General features: G+C 38.3%; 1 protein-coding gene across 3 annotated transcripts in view; it reads left to right on the top strand.

Annotated features, from left to right (window-relative positions):
• The window catches only part of LOC136870347 (probable tubulin polyglutamylase ttll-15), a 105831-nt gene that overhangs the window by 77567 nt on the left and 6306 nt on the right, over positions 1–21958 (top strand). For all 3 annotated transcript variants that reach the window (XM_067144912.2, XM_068225081.1, XM_068225080.1), the window contains one exon: positions 7465–7675. In XM_067144912.2, coding sequence (XP_067001013.2) covers positions 7465–7675 — 211 coding nt within the window. The remainder of the gene's footprint in view (positions 1–7464; positions 7676–21958) is intronic.

The following is a 21958-nucleotide window of genomic DNA, read 5'->3' on the forward strand; positions in this document are numbered from 1 at the left end:
GAAAGGAATTCAGAAATAAATTTTGCGTCTGGTTACAACTTTGTACTGGTGTGTGACTACAATCAACCGTGTGAAAACAGTGTTTGTTACTGGGCATCGCAAATTTTTTTAAAATGCCTCGGACAAACTTAAAGAATATAGTAATGAGGGATTTATAATTTCTTATGGCATTCTTATATGCAAGTATTGTGATTGTCGGATAGACTGCGTCTTGAAGTTAGTGTTCCTAGAATGGCCATATTGAAAGAAACACGATCAAAGGTTAATCACATGAAGGATTAGAAAGAAGAGTACGTTCGCGGAAGTGGAGATTTACCGTCAGCAAATCAGATCCATCAGAAATGCAACTCTGTGATTGGTGAAAGAAGGGGGAAGACTTGGTTCTGCTATGTGACAAAACAACTGATAAGAATGGTAGGTGTGTTTTTAACATCCTACTTCATCCATCAGTACCATCACCTGAAATGAACACCCATCTGGCAGCCTTTGTTGTTCTAGATTCTGCTGATAGTGCAAATTGCGCTAATGCCTCGAATTCCTATGAAATTGAACGGGAGCGTGTAGTGGTAGTAGTTACGGACTCTGCACACTACATGACAAAATGTGTAACTACTCTTCAAGGACGGATTGAAGAAGTAGGTCATGTCCAGTGCTGGGCTCATAAATTCAACCTTGTAGGCTGCATATTTGAAAATGAGCTGGACGAATTGAAGTTGTGTATGGTAAAGACAAAGAATGTATTTTTAAATATGCAAAAAAAAAAAAAAAAAAAACGCAACTACACTACCTTTCTGAGAGAGAAATATGAAAATACAGAACACGAGGATGAAATTCTAGCCTTCCCAATGCCTCTATCTACAAGGTGGAAGTTCTGGTTTAAGGCTGCAATATATATGGCCACCCATGTGGAATATCTGGTGGCACATTTCAAAACACTGGAAGATTCAAATTCTGGGGTCATTTTTTCTAGTAAGCATCGACTTCAACAATACAAATTATAAAATTTTGAGCAGTGTATGTTTCTGTTGTTGGTGCCTCTCTTATGGACTTGCTTAATTTCTTGGAGGGATCTAAGTACCAAACATGTACTCGCTGGGAAGCTAGATGACCTTGAATTATTCAACCAGACAATCCTCCAGAACTTCGAACAGCTTCCTCAAAATATGTAGATAATGGTTTAGTCCAAGCTTTTGTGTGTTGCCCAGTCAGCTGTAGTTAAAGTCAGGACTTTAGGGACCATGGATCCAGCCAGGAAGACTGTAGAAGCCATTAGGTCATTGTTTGATCCTCTGCATGCCCCTAACAATGTATACGGTATCCTACAGAACTGCTCCATTTTAGGAAGAATGCCTCATTTCTTAAGAGAATGGAGTCTCGACAGTTTTTAGAGGCTCACAGCATTTACCTGATTGCCATCAAGAACCATTTGCACCAAAAAAGATTGTGTGAATATTCCAGAGATCCTCATGGGATTAAGGCTTGCTCACCTAGACTGTGCAATTGCTGCATATTAATGTGTGTGGTATCCATGTTCAAATGTGTATTCTGAGAGGTCATTTTCAAAATATAGTCTCATAGCAAATGGTAGGAGCCGACGACAGATGCAAATACTGAGACACTGACCATGATTTCACTGCAGTATTCGGATAAAGCTGAAAAAAGTTAACTTGTATTCATTTAAAATGTGCTTCTGGAGATGCTGCATGGAGGTGAATGTAAAATAAAAATGACTTCCTTACAAGTGTTTTCTCATTCTCCCATACGCATGTTTAATGGCTTACCTGCTATTTGTTTTTTACTTTGTTTTGTTTTATTAATTTTATGTTTTTAAATGCACTTGTTGTACAAACATGATCACTTTCCAAACTTCAAGTTTTTGCCAAAAAATAATACCATGAAATTCCGCCTTCAGAATTTTAAATCAACAAAACATTAAAAACAATAAAAACATATTCTAACACCTCTATTAATAACATATCAGATAGAATTACAGCATAAGAAGATTACCGGTAATCAATATGTTTTACACTCACTTCTCTTTGACAGAGAATTCAGTGCTAGCTGTGATACAACTCCCATACATGCCAACCCTTCAGATTTATCTGGAAACTTTCAGTTTTTTAACTCTTCTTCCAATTTTTCAATTCCTGTTTACTTCTTCCTATTTTTGACCAATATAACCTCCAGTACAGCAATACCCTTTCCTTTTCCTTTTTTTGTACCGCTTTTCCCACACCTGTGGGGTCGCGGGTGCGAACTGCTTCGCACATGTGGATTTGGCCTAGTTTTACGGCCAGATTCTATTCCTGACGTCAACCCTATATGGAGGGATGTAATCACTATTGTGTGTTTCTGTGGTGGTTGGTAGTTTAATGTGTTGTCTGAATAGGAAGGAAAAGTGTTTGGACAAACACAAACACCCAGTTCCCGGGCCAGAAGAATTAATCAGAGGTGATTAAAATCCTCGACCTGGCTGGGAATCGAACCTGGGACCCTCTGAACCGAAGGTCTCAACGCTGACCATTCAGCCAATGAGTTGGACTACAGCAATACCCTTTTCCTAGGATAAATTCTTATGTGCTTGTGTAATTTATGCAACCTTATTTTCAAGCATGTTTATTTGATGCTTTATTTGTGTATTGTGTTTTCCGCTCACCGTGTGTAGTTTATAGCTGAGAATTCGAGACAGCAATTGTCCAACAAGTAAGAGATACTAGCGTGCGCTAGTGACTCCGTTAATCGGGAGGAAAGACTGAGTTTGTTACTGTATGGTTCGCCCGCTGTTAATAATTTTTCTATGGGTAGTTTCATTGGAATTGTAGGCCACTTGTTTTTTTCTTGTGGTTCCTTGCTTTTCCCCTGTCAAAGTCATATGTTAATAATGTATGAGACTTATTGATCTGTTTTGTATGTGGCAGTTTCACATATTTCAATGCATTTGTGTTCATTCATATTACTTACTAACTTAATTACTTACTTCCTCTTCATGGATTAGGCTAATTAGCCTGCTCTGACCTCAGATTTCATTCCATCTCTTCATAGGACGACCAATATCTCTTCTTCCCATAGGATGGTATTCCAGGGCAAGTTTTGGGATTCTGTTGTCATCCATCCTCAGAACGTGGTTTTTCCAATTTATCCTGTTTTGGAACACGTTCATTTACTGAGAATATATTTAATTGTTGTCTTATCTCTTCATTCATACATACATACATACATACATACATACATACATACATACATACATACATACATACATTATCATTATAGACTGTTATGCCTTTCAGCATTCAGTCTGCAAGCCTCTGTGAATTTACTAAACGTCGCCACAATCCTCGATTTGCAACTTGTGTTGTGGCCTCATTTAGTTCTATACCTCTTATCTTTAAATCGTTAGAAACCGTGTCTAACCATCGTCATCTTGGTCTACCTCTACTACTCTTACCCTCCATAGCAGAGTCCATTATTCTCTTCGGTAACCTATCCTCCTCCATTCGCCTCACATGACCCCACCACCGAAGCCAGTTTATGCGTACAGCTTCATCCATCGAGTTCATTCCTAAATTAGCCTTTATCTCCCCATTCCGAGTACCCTCCTGCCATTGGTCCCACCTGTTTGTACCAGCAATCATTCTTGCTACTTTCATGTCTGTTACATCTAACTTATGAATAAAATATCCTGAGTCCACCCAGCTTTTGCTCCCGTAAAGCAAAGTTGGTCTGAAAACAGACCGATGTAAAGATAGTTTCGTCTGGGAGCTCACTTCCTTCTTACAGAATACTGTTGATCGCAACTGCGAGCTCACTGCATTAGCTTTACTACACCTTGATTCAATCTCACTTACTATATTACCATCCTGGGAGAACACACAACCTAAATACTTGAAATTATCGACCTGTTCTAGCTTTGTATCACCAATCTGACATTCAATTCTGTTGAATTTCTTACCTACTGACATCAATTTAGTTTTCGAGAGGCTAATATTCATACCATACTCATTGCACCTATTTTCAAGTTCCAAGATATTACACTGCAGGCTTTCGGCACAATCTGCCATTTAGACCAAGTCGTCAGCATAGGCCAAACTATTTACTACATTTCCACCTAACTGAATCCCTCCCTGCCATTTTATACCTTTCAGCAGGTGATCCATGTAAACTACGAACAGCAAAGGTGAAAGATTACAGCCTTGTCTAACTCCTGTAAGTACCCTGAACCAAGAACTCATTCTACCATCAATTCTCATTGAAGCCCAATTGTCAACATAAATACCTTTGATTGCTTTTAGTAATCTACCTTTAATTCCCTAGTCCACCAGTATGGCGAACATCTTTTCCCTCGGTACCCTGTCATATGTTTTCTCTAGATATACGAAACATAAACACAACTGCCTATTCCTCTCGTAGCATTTTTCAATTACCTGGCGCATACTAAAAATCTGATCCTGACAGCCTTTCTGTGGTCTGAAACCACACTGGTTTTCATCCAACTTCCTCTCAACGACTGATCGCACCCTCCCTTCCAAGATGCCAGTGAATACTTTGCCTGGTATACTAATCAATGAGATACCTCGATAGTTGTTGCAATCCTTCCTGTTCCCTTGCTTGTAGATAGGTGCAATTACTGCTTTTGCCCAATCTGAAGGTACCTTACCAACATTCCATACTAATTTTACTACTCTATGAAGCCATTTCATCCCTGCCTTCCCACTATACTTCACCATTTCAGGTCTAATTTCATCTATTCCTACTGCCTTATGACAGTGGAGTTTATTTACCATCCTTTCCACTTCCTCAAGCATAATTTCACCAACATCATTTTCCTCCTCCCCATGAGCTTGGCTGTTCACAACACCACCAGGATTATTTCCTTTTACATTGAGATGATGTTCAAAATATTCCCTCCACCTCTCCAGTGATTCCCTGGGATCTATTATGAGTTCACCTCTCTTCATTTCGTATTTTATCTTTTAGGGAGTATCCTTTCACTGATCTTAGGAATCTCATTTCAGAATATTGTATTTTATTCCTATAGCTTGTTTTATCCACCCATGTCTCACTTCCATATAACAAAGTTGGTACAGCCATAGTCTTATAGAATTTAAGTTGAGTATCTTCTCTTACTTTTCCTTTCAGTGTTCAGCGAATTGTCCCACACATATGTTGAAATCGATGAAGCTGCTTCTTCACCTCGTCATCATCATTTAAAGATATTTCACAACCAAGGTACTTAAAATTTGAGACTTGTTCTACTGGTTGATTGTCGATTACTATCTTCGCTCTGATAAGATACTTCCCTTGCCATGCCATATCTTTGGTTTTCGTTCTGAATAGCAGAAGATTATAACTTTTACAAATGGTGTTTAACTCGCGTATTGATTTCTGGAGTATATCTTCATCATCCTGCAGGATAAATTGATCATCTGCAAAGAGCATAGTATTTATGTATGTGTCTGTGTTCAATTTTATTCCAGAGTGCACAGTTTGTTTCCAATTTCTGATTACTTCATCTATATATATTGAATAGTGTTGGAGAGAGGCTGCATCCCTGATGTAGACCTTGATTAATTAATATTTCTTCCGTTAGTTTGTATCCTAGATCTAACACAATTCTCGTCCTTCTGTACAGACTTTGGATAACTTGAATAAGATATTTAGGGTATCCATTTTTTACCATTATATTCCATAACTGTTCTCTGTCTACCCTATCAAAAGCTTTTTCATGGTCAACAAAAGCGACATAAGTATTCAAGTTAAATTCTCTTGTCTTCTCCAGTATCTGTTTGAGGCTAAATATATTATCTGTACAGGATCTGCCTTTTCTAAATCCACATTGTTCTTCCAATAAGAGATTGTGTGCAATGATTTTAAGTCTATTGTTTATTATTTTAGCATATATTTTATAGCCAACGTTTAATAAACTTATTCCTCGATAGTTAATGCAAAAACTTTGATTTCCTTTCTTGAAAAGTGATATTATTTTAGCTTTCCATATTCTTCAGGTATATTTCTTCTTTTCCAACAAGGATTAATTAAATGTAACAATCTATGAATGATCCCACCATATTTTAACAACTTCATATTTATATTGTCTAACCCTGGTGCTTTTCTATTTTTGAAGGATTTCAGAATAGTATTAAGTTTTTTTATTTCTATTAGGTCATTTCCTTCAACGTCGATATCTATATCTTGATTTTCCTGACTCTCTCCATACTCTCCGTTATGCCACAATTCTTTGTAGTGTTGTATCCATGATTCTGCTTCGATTACATTTATATTAGCAGTTTGTCTTTCATCACTGTTGAGGTGCTTCATTAACTTATACGCCATCTCTTGCCTACTATGGATATCAACTTCTACTGAGTTTATTAACCTATCCTATGATTCTTGCTTGAGTTTTCTCATTAGTGACATGACCTTGTTCCTGCTGTTTTTATATTCTTTCTCATCATGTGGGGTGCGATGCTGTATCATTTTCAAGTATAATATTTGTTTTTGCTTGACAGTTTCTGAAATTTCTTTATTCCATATTTTAAGCCCAGTTTTTCTCCTAAATTTCTTCTTCATTCCATTGGCTTCATCTGCTGCCCTCTGAATTGCTGAGGTTATGATTTCCCATTCTTTGTTAATATCAATATTTGTCGGAATTTGAACTAAATACTGCTGCAGCTGATTTTGATATAAGTATTTTATTCCATCATCCTGTAGTAAATAAACTGTATTGCTCCAGAATGTCAGTTGTGTAAACCGTATCTCACACTTTATACACTTGCTAAGCTAAAGGTTGCACGTCGAGAGCACATCAATTGTCAAGACTGTCGGAGAGTTTTCCCTCCGGCCATGGTAAGAAGTGTTTTCATTCTTTCTTTTATTTTTAAAACTCTCTATATATTCTCTCTATATATAATTTTAATGACTTGAATGTATTTCAGAGAGTTGTGTTGGTGACAGTTTCTGGTAATTTGTATTCATATTATGGCCACAAAACATAACAAACGTTATCTTAGGTGTTCATAAATACCTATAAAATTCAATTTCCATTCATTTTACAGTCTAATAAAGGAAAATATTATGCATTTTGTTCTGTGTGTGTTACATTTTCTCATAACCATTTTTATGTTTTCTTAGTTTAAGCTTTTAACTGTAGGTATGTATGCCTTTTATCTTGTCTTCTTTTTTCACTGAGACCGTGGCGCAATATTTGTGATTAAATCCAAGAATTAAAAAATCTTCCTATTTGTGATTTCTAAAAGTTGGCAGGTATGAACTCCTAATTGATTTTGGATTATTAAGTTCAAAATTAAATTCATGAGGTTGATCATCATCATGTTCTCATCACCTAAAATGGTTTCTAAGGTTGTGTGTGTGTTTTTTTTCTTTTCTTGGCAGAGATCAGTATTCCATTCTGTAACATTAATGTTTCCCATATATGTATATTGATTTGTATTTGGAACTATTATACAGATCACCTGAGGAAGAGGATATGCATGTGTCAACTAAGAATGTAATGGTATTCCCTGAGCAGTGTCATCACAAGTTGTGTGAAAGCTGTATTGCTCCAGAATGTCAGTTATGTAAACACTGTCTCACACCTCATACACTTGCTAAGCTAAAGGTTGCATATCGAGAGCACGTCAATCGTCAAGACTGTCGGAGAGTTTTCCCTCCGGCCATGGTAAGAAATGTTTTCTTTCTTTCTTTTTTTAATTTTTAATCTCTCTATATACTGTAACTCTACGAGGGCTATTTTTAAATTTAGGACTGGTTATGAATAAAATACATAGAACCACTGCATATTATTGGTTAATTCATTTTTTTATGCCTTTAGCTACTTTTCCATATAATTTCATGCTTGTTGAATAATTTGTTGTAGCATGGGATTAGTTCAGGTAGACCCTTGTCATAGAAGTTTGCTGCTTGCAAGGAAAATGATTTCTGAATTGTTGCTCACTCCGTCGTAGATGTGAAAACACTTGCCATCGAGGAACTTCCTCAGATGCTTAAGAGGTGGTAGTCACTAGGCACTGTTCAAATACAAGCACTCATTCAATCTTTTGGCTGGCAGCAGTTTGACCCCCCTTTCTACAGCACTGACCTTGTGCCTAGTGACTGCCATCTCTTTCTCTGTCTGAAGAAGTTCCTCAAGGCAAGCGTTTTCATTCCCCCCCCGACAAAGTGAATGACGACCCAGAAATTGTTTTCCCTGCAGATTTCTATGAATGGGGGGTATGAAAACTTGTGTCATGCTTCAACAAATGTTTCAATAAGCATTAAATTATATGTAAAAGTAGCTGGAGGTATATAAAATTGAATAAAAGAGAAATTAACCAATGATAAGTAGTAGTTCTTATTTTTTTGGCAGATAGTCCTTAATTAAAAAAGAGCATTCATAATTTTTATACAGTAGAAGTTCGTTATGATACAGATGTTGATTCCCATAGGGAACCTGAAATATTTGTTCCGAATGAGTACATTTAAAATACCAATATAGTTGGTCCGTTATTGGACATTATAAATTTTTCAGCTAACTCATTCCTTGTTGCCAACGTTTTTTCCCAGTGTGCTAAGTTGGGCTCATCAGTTGGTAAATAGCACACCTACCAAGGCGCATGGCTGGTGCATACCGTGGAGGCCACTACGTAGGCTACTTCGAGCCACCGGCAATGCCAATGCACTACGAGAGACTTTGTCTCATTTTCAAAAATTGATGCCTGCCTGGCCATCAGATGATAAAGATGTTGATTCCCATAGGGAACTTGTTACGAATAAGTTACTGGGAATGAGTTAGCTGGAAAATTTGTATTGTCCACCAACAGACCAACTATATTGGTGTTATAAGTCCGTTATAGCGAGAATTCATAACAGCGAAAAATTTACTTGCTGTAGCGGATTGTCGTTATATTCGATCTTATCCAAAAAATAGAGGAAAACTCCATAAACATTAAAATTGGAATGAAACGGTAATCAGATTGTTGAAAACTTGCGCATTCACGGATGATATCCACACTATGGCTTACTTGTTTGTTATTTTTTTGAAATCTGATACTACGTGAAAGTGTATGTTTAATATCATTCTGAAAAATATATAGTGCCACTTCAGAGGCTTCTGTGGGAAAAGTTTCAGTTTTTTCTTCAAACCGTCACCTAACCTAACTATATATGTATCATGAAAACATATTTCAAGCACATGTAGAGAAAGGATAAACCTCCTCGCTAAATACTTACATGGGAATAGCCTTTTCAAATTTAACTAGATGTTAGAACATATACAGAAACTATCCTTTGAAATCAGTGATGTACTGTGCCATATCTTGAGTTGTATCACATTCTTAATTAATTTAAGTATATAACATTACTGGGCAAGTTGACCATGTGGTTAGGGGCGCGCGGCTGTGAGCTTGCATCCAGGAGATGGTGGGTTCGAATCCCAATGTCGCCAGCCCTGAAGAGGGTTTCCCATTTTCACACCAGGCAAATGCTGGGGCTGTACCTTGATTAAGGCCATGGTCACTTCCTTCCAACTCCTAGGCCTTTCCTATCCCATCGTTGCCATACGACCTATCTGTGTTGGTGCAACGTAAAGCCACTAGCGAAAAAAAAGTATATAACATTAAAATTAAGCGATTGTTTACTTCAGCTTTTATTTCTAACGACTTAACAACTGCTATCGGACACGGATTTCCGCATTTATTATGAAAACATGTTATTCTCTTTCATTTCAAATTTTCGTTAGAGAACAGCAGTTGACGGGTATTACTAATCAACTCCGACATTGCCTTTGAATGCCGACGAGAGATCTCGCAAGTGTACATAGTGAGAAAATTATACTGAAGATGTTCGATCGCATTTTGTGACAAACATTTCAGTTTTCTTTTTCAGACAGCATCACCTAACCTAACTTAACCGTACTATATGTATGATGAAAACAGATTTCAAATGCCAGTAGAGAAACGATAACCTTCTTGCTCTAAATTTATGTGGGAATATCCTTTCCAAAATTTAACCAGACATGAGAAAATATAAACTAACTAATCAGTGATGCGCTCTGCCATATCTTGAGGTGTATCGCTTTCTTACTAATTTCAGTGTTTAGTAAAAAAATTAAGCGATTGTGTACTTAGGCATTATTTCTAACGAGTTGATAACTGCTGTTGACCATGTTATTTATGTATTTATTTCAAAACCATGTTCTCTTTTATTTCTAAATTTCTTTACGGAACAGCAGTTAACGGGTATTACTAATTGTCTCTGACATCGCCTTTGAATGTCGACGAGAGAGTTCACAAGTGCACGTAGTGAGAAAACGATACCGAACTTCATATTTTGTGGCAAACTCTTCAGTTTTTCAAAGAGCGTCACCTAACTTAGCCGTGTATGTACCATGAAAAGATATATCAAGCGCCAGCAGAAAAGTGATAACCTTCTCGGTATAAATTTACATGGGAATAGCCTTCCTGAAATTTAACCACATACAAGAAAATATAACCGAACCTCTGAAATCAATGATGCGCTCTGCCATATCTTTAGGTGTATCGCATTCTTACTTAATATCAGTATTAAAATTATATGATTGTTTACTTTAGCCTTTATTTTTAATTATTTAACAACTGCTAACGACCACGTTATTTATGCATTTATTACAAAAATATATTATCTTTCATTTTGATTTTGTTTACGGAACAGCAGTCAACGGGTATTACTTATCAACTCTAACATCGCCTTCGGATGTCGACGAGAGAGCTCACAAGTGTGGAAAACATTTCAGTTTTCTCATTCAAACAGCGTCACCTAACCTAACTTATCCGTACTATATGTATGATGGAAACATAATTCAAGTGCCAGTAGAGAAATGATATTTTTGCTATAAATTTACATGATAATATCCTTTCTGAAATTTAACCAGATGTGAGAAAATATAAACTAACCTCTGAAATCAATGATGCACTCTGCCATATCTTCAGGTGTATCCCATTCTTAGATAATTGCAGTATTTAGCACTAAAATCGAGCGATCGTTTATTCAGACTTTATTTTAATGAGTTAACAACAGACTGTTATCAGATACATTACTTATGTATTTATTATGATAACATGTTCTCCTCTTTCATTTCAATTTTTCTTTACGGAACAGCAGTTGACGGGTATTACTAATCGAAGCAAGGAAGTGCACTGTCCCCATTACTGTTCATCACTGTTATGGACAATCTAATGAAGAACGTCAAGGAAAAGTTAGGTGGACTGAATGCATTGGCCTTTGCTGATGATACCATGATTTGGGGTGAAACAGAAGAAAAAGTACAGACCAGACTCAACATATGGAAATCCCAGTTCCAGGAATATAACCTCAACATCAGCGAGACCAAGACAGTGGTGATGGCAGTTAACAGAGAAGGGCGTCCAGCAAGTGTAAAACTAGGAGACCACCAGCTAGAGTGTGTGGATAGTTTTCCTTACCTTGGAAGTGTAATCTCCAGTGATAATTTGGTCAGAAAGGAAATTATAGAGTGCAAAAGGGATCAGAATTCTACCAACAAGTAAGAACACTTTAATAATAATGTTATTTGCTTTACGTGCCACTAACTACTTTTTTACGGTTTTTGGAGACGCCGAGGTGCCAGAATTTTGTCCCGCAAAAGTTCTTTTACGTGCCAGTAAATGTACGGACACGAGGCTGTCGTATTTGAGCACCTTCAAATACCACCGGACTGAGCCAGGATCGAACCTGCCAAGTTGGAGTCAGAAGGCCAGAGCCTGAACTGTCTGAGTCACTCAGCCCAGCTAAGAACACTTTTATGGGATGACATGATTTCAAAACCAGCCAAACTGATGATGTTTAACAGCTATTTCATACCAATATTGACCTATGGTATTGAAGCATGCACCCTTACAAAAAGAGCATCAGATATGAAATTTCTTAGATCCACCATCCAGAAGACCAAAATGGACAAGTTAAGAAATGAAGAGGCGAGGAGAAAAGCCAGAATAAAGACATCCCTATTAGACTGAATCGGCACATCCAGACGGTGGTACGGGCATGTGATGAGGATGGAGCCTACAAGAACAGCCAGAATAAATTTGGAAAGACAGGTGGAGGGAAAAGGACCTGCAGGAAGACCTAAAACCTGATGGATGGACATGATGATGTTCTCCATGACAAGTTGTATATGGACAGGAAGAAGTGGAAGAGGCTCATGAACAGTACCCGGGAAACTGGAACTCTACGATGATGATGATGATGATGATGATGATGGCTGATCGACTCTGACATTGCCTTCGAATGTCATCAAGGCAGGTTGCTAGTGAACATAGTGAGGAAACGATACCGAAGATGATCGATCGCATGCCACATAATCACTGGGGTGCATAAATATTAATAACAGAAAAATCGCGCATGCTTAATCGCTTGTAATAATGGATGAATTAGTGATAGGGCTTTTGCTGTAACCGAAGAAGAATACACAGTTTAATATAGGAATTTTGATGGGATAGATGAAAACTATTGTTATAATGGGGGGGTCTTGTTATATACTGTACTCAGTATAGCAGACTTCTGCTGTGTGTGTAAACTTCAAGGATGGTGCTATACTAAGTGAAATTGAAACAAGTTGCAGCAAGGCTAATGCAGTGAGCTTGCTGTTGCAATCAATGGTACTCTTTAAGTAAGAAGTGAGTTGATGGATGAAACTATCTTTATATCACTCTGTTGTCCGACTCGTTGGCTGAATGGTCAGCGTACTGGCCTTCGGTGCAGAGGGTCCCTGGTTCGATTCCCGGCTGGGTCGGCGATTTTAACCTTCATTGGTTAATTCCTATGGCCCGAGGGCTGGGTGTTTGTGCTGTCCCCAACATCCCTGCAACTCACACACTGCACATAACATTATCCTCCACCACAATAACACGCAGTTACCTACACATGGCAGATGCCGCCCACCCTCATCGGAGGGTCTGCCTTACAAGGGCTGCACTCGGCTAGAAATAGCCACACAAAATTAATTAATCACTCTGTTTTGAGACCGACATTGCTGAATACGGGAGTGAAAACTGGGCCACGTTATTCATAAGTTAGAAGTAACAGTCACGAAAGTACAATGAATGTTGGTGCAGCCAGATGGAACATTGATGGGAGGGTACTTGAAATGAGGAGAAAATAACTAAGTGAGGAACAAACTTGATGGAAGAAGCTTCAGAGTTGGGATCATGCGAGGTGAATAGCGGACTAGTTTGAGGTTTCTGGAAAGAGGTGTGTTAACCCTACAGTGGTTGCACACAATTCTATGTCATAGAAAGTCACATGGCATCTGAGAAACGTTATTTAGTTTCTGAGGTAATTATGCTATCCCAGGTTTCAAATAAGGATTTACATTAATTTCAGGACATTGTGAAAGAATGAATAAAAATGACTGAATCTAATTTATTGATATAAAAGCATCTAACGATCAACATTAGGCAATGGAGTAGGAACCTAAAACGCCTCTCTGACACAACCAAGATGCACAGCTCTACACCTGTCTTATTGCTAGACCAAATGTCCTTGCAAAACATAAGCACAGTATGCCAATTAGGGCCTTTATTACACATAGGTCGAGCGTACCTTTCTTTGCAGCAGTTTGTTTGAACCTCTTCAGTTTCCCTTTTGTGCACTCCACTATAGAAGATAGCATTGTGTCATCAAAGAATAGTTCCCAGCATTCTTAAGGAGTTTTAGTAAACTTTGCAATACCTTTCACATCAGATAAATGTGTGACAATATTGTCGCTGGGTTTGTACATTTCTGAGGGGATTAGCTTTACACCACTTAGAAACTCCATTTTGTGTTAGGAAATAAGCACTGTCATTTTCTCCTGCTTCATCACTACTGTCTGTGCCTTGTTCAGTCTCCATACTTTTGCTTCTGGTTACTAGAACATCCTCCTCCTCATCACTGCACAATTCACCTTCTTCATCATCATTATCATTCTCAAGCAAACTATGCACAATCCTTCTGTCGTCAAAACGATCAAGGTTATATCTCTTATCCTTTCTGCTCATTTTCAGCCCTAAAGATATGAGAAATTTACATTTTTAGCAAGAAATCATGCAATCTGATACACTTCTATAAATAATTACTGCAATGTTATAGAAGATAGCACTTCAAAATAGGAACTTAATTTGTAGCGCTGAAGTTCGCGTAGCATCTATCAGACGCCGTTGACACCTGTGTAACAGTGACTCACCACCACACGTGTTAGACTAATACAGGCATGCTGATCCGTTATTATGTTAATTTTGAATAGTTACTTGAAAGGTAGATGGCATCTCCGGTCAGTGACCTTGGTAGTTTTCTTGCAATGACAGAAGTAAACAAGGGTGTTGTCTCTCAGACGCCGCGCGACCACTCCAGCGTTAAGCTTTGTGAAACTAATATAACTGCTCTAGTCGGGTGATCTAGCGATGATAGTGGAATTATTGTGTTCATTACATTACAGCCCACTTCTACCTACAAGGGCCTTCTGTGAATTCAGGCCCTGGTGTGATTACGCCATAGATAGAGCACTGCGAGAATATACAATATATTATCCGTTCCTCATCCGCACCCGTGATTGGTTATCCGCGGATATTACAACTATTTAACTATATTACGCCCAAGGTATTGAAATGGGTAGATCTGTTAATGTAATACAATAGGCCTGATACTTGGCACCAACCCCCAACCCACAGTTGACAGGTTTCTGAGGGATTTCCTCTTGTGACAGCAACTACCAACATATTGTGCAGTTGTCATTCAGAACTATTGTTCCTTCCTTCCACTGATTGCGGGCAGGAACCAGGTAAGTTTAGGTCAGATTTATGGTTTTATGGGCTCAAAGCTCTTTATGTATCACCATTCTCCCATACCAATGTCAAGGGTTGCCCAACCGCAAGCAAAAATAACTGTATGAAATGTGTTAAAAGACTGACTTGTTGAAATTTCTAGAGTTTACCTGAGTGAAAATTGATAAACATCATTTAGAAATTATCAGAAAAATTATCCGCACTGCCATACAGTTTGCATCCGCCAAGCCACTAACTTCACGGATATCCGCATTCGTGCAGAGCTCTAGCCATAGGTTTGGTTGTTCTACGTACTAGAAAAATGTCACTATATTTTCACTTTTAATTTCTTTTAAATCATTGAGTAGTTATGAGTTTTTGAAGGTAATGATGATGTAAAAATATATTTATTTTAAAATATATATATTTTAAGAAATTCACACTCAAGTCACATGTTAAAAATAACTTCCTATATTTGACGTTGGCACCTCGTAAGGCATGAAGTACATCACATTTTACCAAATGAGTTGGCTATGCGGATCTGGTCGCATAAAATTGAGCTTGAATTTGAGAGGTGGTGGGTTTAAATTGCACCGTTGGCAGCCCTGAAGACTGTTTTCCATGGTTTCCCATTTTCATACCAGGCAAATGCTGATGCTGTACTTTAATTAAGGCCATGCTTGCTACCTACCCATTCCTAGCCAGTTCCCATCCTTGTATCACTGAAAAGCTTCTTTGTGTTTGCACGATGTCAAACTACTAGCAAAAAAGGGAGCATAAAGTTCAGCACGTGTCCTGAGTTTACATGGTGGGTATATAAGGTATGTGTTAAACGATCTGGACATATTTCATTCTGTTTATCTGAATTGCAAAAAGGGATGTTATCTGCTTTTTGGCTGGCAAGGCAGTATGTTTGGAACAGTGAAGTTCGTGACTTGTTTGCATGCTGCTGTGGGTAAAGTTTATCATGAATTGACAAATGACACCATTGTGAATAGCCAACATGGAAAGTGAGTATGACCACATACCATTGATGTGAGAGGTGAACATTGGCTATAAAGGTGCATGGGGGCCGACCTACACACTTCAGTGAAGCAACTTGCTGTCATAATCAGAGGACTACCAGACAAGTGTTTAAAATGACAGTTCAGTGAATCCTGTTCCGTGTGGGATTTTGAAGCAAACTGATGCTGATGAAGGGATACAGTGAAAACTATATCTACAATTTTTTTTTTTTGCTATTTGCTTTACATCGCACTGACACAGATATGATATAGATGTTGATTCCCATAGGGAATCTGAAATATTTGTCCTGAATGAGTAAATACCAACATAAATGGTCCGTTATTGGACATTATAAATTTTCCAGCTAACTCATTCTTGGTTGCCAGCGTTTCGCCCTCGTGTGCTAGGGTGGGCTCATCAGTTGGTACCTAGCACACCTACCAATACGCTGGCTAATGCATACCATGGAGACCACTGCGTAGGCTAACTGGAGCCACCGGCAGTGCCAATGCACTAAGAGACTTTGTTTCATTATCAAAAATTGATGCCTGCTTGGCCATCAGATGATATAGATGTTGATTCCCATAGGGAATCTGAAATATTTGTCCTGAATGAGTAAATTCATAATACCAACATAAATGGTCCGTTATTGGACATTATAAATTTTCCAGCTAACTCATTCTTGGTTGCCAGCGTTTCGCCCTCGTGTGCTAGGGTGGGCTCATCAGTTGGTACCTAGCACACCTACCAATACACTGGCTAGTGCATACCATGGAGGCCACTGCGTAGGCTAACTGGAGCCACCGGCAGTGCCAATGCACTAAGAGACTTTGTCTCATTATAAAAAATTGATGCCTGCTTGGCCATCAGATGATATAGATGTTGATTCCCAAAGTCTGTTAGTGCACTGCTGGTGGCTCCAGTTAGCCTACACAGTGGCCTCCATGGTATGCACTAGCCAGCGTATTGGTAGGTGTGCTAGGTACCAACTGATGAGCCCACCCTAGCACACGAGGGCGAAACGCTGGCAACCAAGAATGAGTTAGCTGGAAAATTTATAATGTCCAATAACGGACCATTTATGTTGGTATTATGAATTTACTCATTCAGGACAAATATTTCAGATTCCCTATGGGAATCAACATCTATATCATCTGATGGCCAAGCAGGCATCAATTTTTGATAATGAGACAAAGTCTCTTAGTGCATTGGCACTGCCGGTGGCTCCAGTTAGCCTACGCAGTGGCCTCCATGGTATGCACTAGCCAGCGCATTGGTAGGTGTGCTAGGTACCAACTGATGAGCCCACCCTAGCACACGAGGGCGAAACGCTGGCAACCAAGAATGAGTTAGCTGGAAAATTTATAATGTCCAATAACGGACCATTTATGTTGGTATTATGAATTTACTCATTCAGGACAAATATTTCAGATTCCCTATGGGAATCAACATCTATATCATCTGATGGCCAAGCAGGCATCAATTTTTGATAATGAGACAAAGTCTCTTAGTACATTGGCACTGCCGGTGGCTCCAGTTAGCCTACGCAGTGGCCTCCATGGTATGCACTAGCCAGCGTATTGGTAGGTGTGCTAGGTACCAGCTGATGAGCCCACGAGGGCGAAACGCTGGCAACCAAGAATGAGTTAGCTGGAAAATTTATAATGTCCAATAACGGACCATTTATGTTGGTATTACTGACACAGATATGGCGACGATGGGATAGGAAAGGCCTAGGAATTGGAAGGAAGCGGCCGCCAGAGTCGATTAGCCATCATTATCATTGTACTGTTCCAGTTTCCACTTCTTCCTGTCTATATACAACTTGTCATGGAGAACATCATCCACTGTCCATCCTCTGGTAAATAGATCAACCTTGATCATGTCCATCCATCGGGTTTTAGGTCTTCCTGCAGGTCCTTTTCCCTCCACCTGTCTTTCCAAATTTATTCTGGCTGTTCTTGTAGGCTCCATCCTCATCACATGCCCGTACCACCATAGTCTGGACATGCCGATTGAGTCTAGTTACGTTTCATCTGGATTGCCCTCAATATAGAGTACTGTTCTTCATTGATGTAGATAATTGCCTGTGTTTGTTGCATTCTCAGCCATAGTTTGTACTACTTCTTACGCGGCAATAGACATAACCTAAATCTGTCGGCCAAGAGGCGAGAATGAAAAGAATTTCAGGATATTTTTATTAGGGAGCGGATTTTTATGTGCTAAAAATGTGAAAAATATTAATTTTTTATGTGCTGAAAACTTTAAAATATGTGATAAAAAATTGAAATTATTTTCCTTTAAATATCACATAACTAGTCGCACTCAAGAAGTAAATAAGTGTAATGTTTTGTATTAGAATATGGTGCTACCAAACGTGCTCCTTAAGGCAAAATGATGTCTGTGTATGGAAACATGCTGTATGGTATATTAATTTTTGATATGCCAGAGTAGATATTATGAATGGTTATTTTTTAAAGGTAATGTTTTGTTTAAATATGGCAAAAGCAATACCAGTTCGTACTCACCCATCACACGCTGGAATATTAGTTGCTAGAAGTAGTCTCAGAATTGCAGTGAACAACAAAGGTCATTTCCAAATTGTCCGTCACAAATGCATGCCGATTATCTCTAAAGAACGCCTTATACTGCGAAAACGATCGCTCCACATCACAGGAAGTCAGACGAGCATAGTTAAAGAGAGGCATGTCACCAACAATAACGCCATCAATTTCGCCAACATGAGCACCCTCTAATACATTAGAAATTTGGTACATTGTTTGAAATCCTCTGTTTTTTCCTGAGCAAATTTTGATATTTGACCTTGAACAGTCCCTGTACCTGTGAAGCCGGGAGTGAATCTAATTTATTTTCAACAGCGCGCACTTCCTTCACTGTTTCGGACAACAGGTTAGTGGATTTTTCAAGTATGTCTATAGTTTTACACAAGAAGCTTCGCTTGGCAGATATAAACACCAAATCATTTTTCAAAGAGCTGTCTTTTAGTATCTCGTGAAGAATCTCAATTGACGACGTGTCGTTTTTATCTGGCACGTTCACAACGGATGCAAAACTTTCGAAATTGTCTGCGTAGTATACCACAGCGCTAAGCCAGGTACCCCACCGTGTAACAATAGGCAGAGGAGGAAGCTCAAGATCCGGGTTTTTCTCTTTCAAGAGATCGATTCTTGAGGGTGCTTTTACGAAGACTTTTTTGCCATTAGACACTAATTTATCTACTTGAGGATACTGAGCCCACACAGTTTCACATAACGTGTGTTGAGCATGAACAACGCAAGTTACGTGTATCATTTTCGGAAAGGTCACAGAAAGGCCTTCGGCTGCCTTTTTCATGTAAGCTGCACTGTCAGTAAGGAAAAGCAATACATGGTCGTATTTTATACCTTTTGGCCAAAGTAAGTGCATGGCTTCATTGAATAACCTAGCTACAGTGACATGGTTTGCAGCAAGCATTTCTTTACAAGCTAGCAAACAAGAATGTTCGCAAGCAGTTTTGTCATTCTTCAACACACCAACTACAATAATTCCTACTTTTCTGCCACTTGAATCAGTGGTTTCGTCAATGCTCACCCACAGTTTTTTGCTATCACATACTGCCCGAATTCTCTGTAAAGTTTCTTCGTAACATTTTGGGAGGTAGTTTTTCCTTAATGTGGATTCGTCTGGAGGCTCAAAATTAATGTACTTTGTTAGGAAATTTCTCAGTTCCGGATTATTTATTTTACGAAGAGGAATGTTGGTGCAAACAAATGCTCTGCACACATCTAAATAATACTGGGAATATTTAGATGGGCCTGCATTTGAAGAAGCTGGTTCAACTGTTAGTAATTGTCGCGAACGCACACGCGAAGCAGCTGCAGTTTGCTTATTTCCAGACAAATGCTGGATTACTTGAGAACGTTGATCTGCACGTACTGTTTTCCCACACAGTTGGCAAAATAAATACTTTTCCAATGGTAGTGAAAATGCTTTTAAATTCCACTACATATTGTTGAAGACGCGACCTTAACTCGACTTCTCTTTTTGCATTATTTTACAGGTTACGACACACGCATTTACGGTGAATCACTGTTTCAATAAAAAGAATAGCAGCGGACACTGAAGGAAATATTTCTTATAAATCCATACAAAATCACACGACCACGGGAATGATATATGGACCCGAACAGCTAACCTTACTCTTAGGAGTGATGAAATTCCACTACCTAATGGTGGTGCAATATTCTTCCGAGTCTCCCATGTCGTAACGGAATTACGTCACCTTATCTCTCCGTGATTGCCTTTCGCTGATATTCTATAAACAAAACCCGAGAGGGCTGACTCGTAAAGAGTTGGAATGACATCGTGCAAAGAAACATCTTGTGCAGCAAATCAAATCGCTGTCTAAATGTAACGACGTAGCCAATGACCAGCAAATTTTAGAACTTATGGAGGGAAGCCCATAAATAGCCAAAACATTCAGATACATTATGTTAAATACACTGTTAGAAACAATACCATAATCGTAAAATGAAAATATGAGCATTGTTTTATAACACAGAAGCATTTTAATTTTTATTGATCAACAAATATTGCCGATTTATGTGCTTATAGATTTTCTTAAAATATGTATTTACATTTAAAAAATGTGAAAATATGTGTTTTTATGTGAAATAAGATTCAGTTTTTACACATGGGGATGCACAATAGGAATAATGAACTTCGTAACTTGCATTAAAACTTACACAAAAAAGAAAAATGTATTTACATAAAAATCCGCTCCCTAATTTTTATGTGCCTACCACTGAACGCAAAAATTCCCCAAGCAGTTCGTCAGTCCATTAAGCTGGAGTATCATCAAACTCAAGTGTAGATCTTAAAGCAACAGATGTGTCAACGAGTTCCATAACGGTCTGTAAAGTTCAAAGTGAATTTCAAAGTCTGTGGCCTAGTTGTTGGACTGTAGAACAAAAGAACAATTTTGTAAAGAAAAATGTTTGGTTGTATGTATTTACATGATGGCAAGTTAAATTGCTCAGTGTGCAAAAATGTTGGAAGTTTAGCTGTACAGAAGAATGAGGGTATGCAACTATCAAAAGAGTGGATCAACTGTGAAATTGTGTCTTATGGAGAAAATCGTAAACAGAAGTTAACATCTCTTAGGAAAAAGATTTTTGACCACAAAGAAAGTGCTGGACATAAAAGTGCTAATAAAATAACTGAAGAAGGGAAAAAAGAAAAACTTGGGACAGTATATCTAAAGTCATTAGAGAGAGAAAAGGAAATTACTTGTAAAGTATTTCGTACTGCTTATAAGGTGGCAAAAAAGAACCAGTCTTTCTACAATTTTGAAACTGAAATTGATTTACAAGAATTGAACAGGATTGATATGGGGAGAATTTTACATTCAAGTAATGCCTGTATAAATATAGTAAATCACATAGGCAGTGAAATGAGAACATGATTGATAAAAATGTACTTGATTCAAAGAGCAAGTTCTCTCTTATTCTTGATGAATCAACTGCTTTAAGTCAAAAGTCTGTTCTGATAGTATATGTTCGCACCTACAATGAAGAAATAAAAATGGCAGAACCGGTCAACCTTTTCATTGATTTAATTGAGTTAGATGACGTAACAGCAAATGGAATTTACAAAAGCTTGAGGTCTTCTATAGGAGCACTAGGGTTCACAGAAGATTTTCTAAAGGAAAATTTAGTTTCACTGACATGTGATGGAGCCACAGTAATGTTCGGAATACGTGGAGGAGTTTCAAAACTTTTCAAAGACAGATTTCCTGCCATTGTTTTGTGACATTGTGCTAGCCATAGACTGGAATTATCAGTACACGATGTTGTGAAAGAGGTTTCTGGCATCAATAGATTTAAGAGTTTTATGGACAAATTATATGTTATGTATCATCCTTTCCAAAGAATGCAAGGCAGCTCCAGTCATGTGCAGCTACACTGGAGATGTAGATTTTAAAAATTGGAAGAATCCTGTCCACAAGGTGGGTTGAGTATCATGCCTTTCCAAAGAATGCAAGGCAACTCCAGTCATGTGCAGCTACACTGGAGATGTAGATTTTAAAAATTGGAAGAACCTGTCCACAAGGTGGGTTGAATCCAGCTATAGAACTGTTTTAGCTGTTTGGCAGGATTTTGAAG

This window comes from Anabrus simplex, chromosome 1 (assembly GCF_040414725.1).
Source record: "Anabrus simplex isolate iqAnaSimp1 chromosome 1, ASM4041472v1, whole genome shotgun sequence".
Taxonomy (NCBI): Eukaryota; Metazoa; Arthropoda; class Insecta; order Orthoptera; family Tettigoniidae; genus Anabrus; species Anabrus simplex.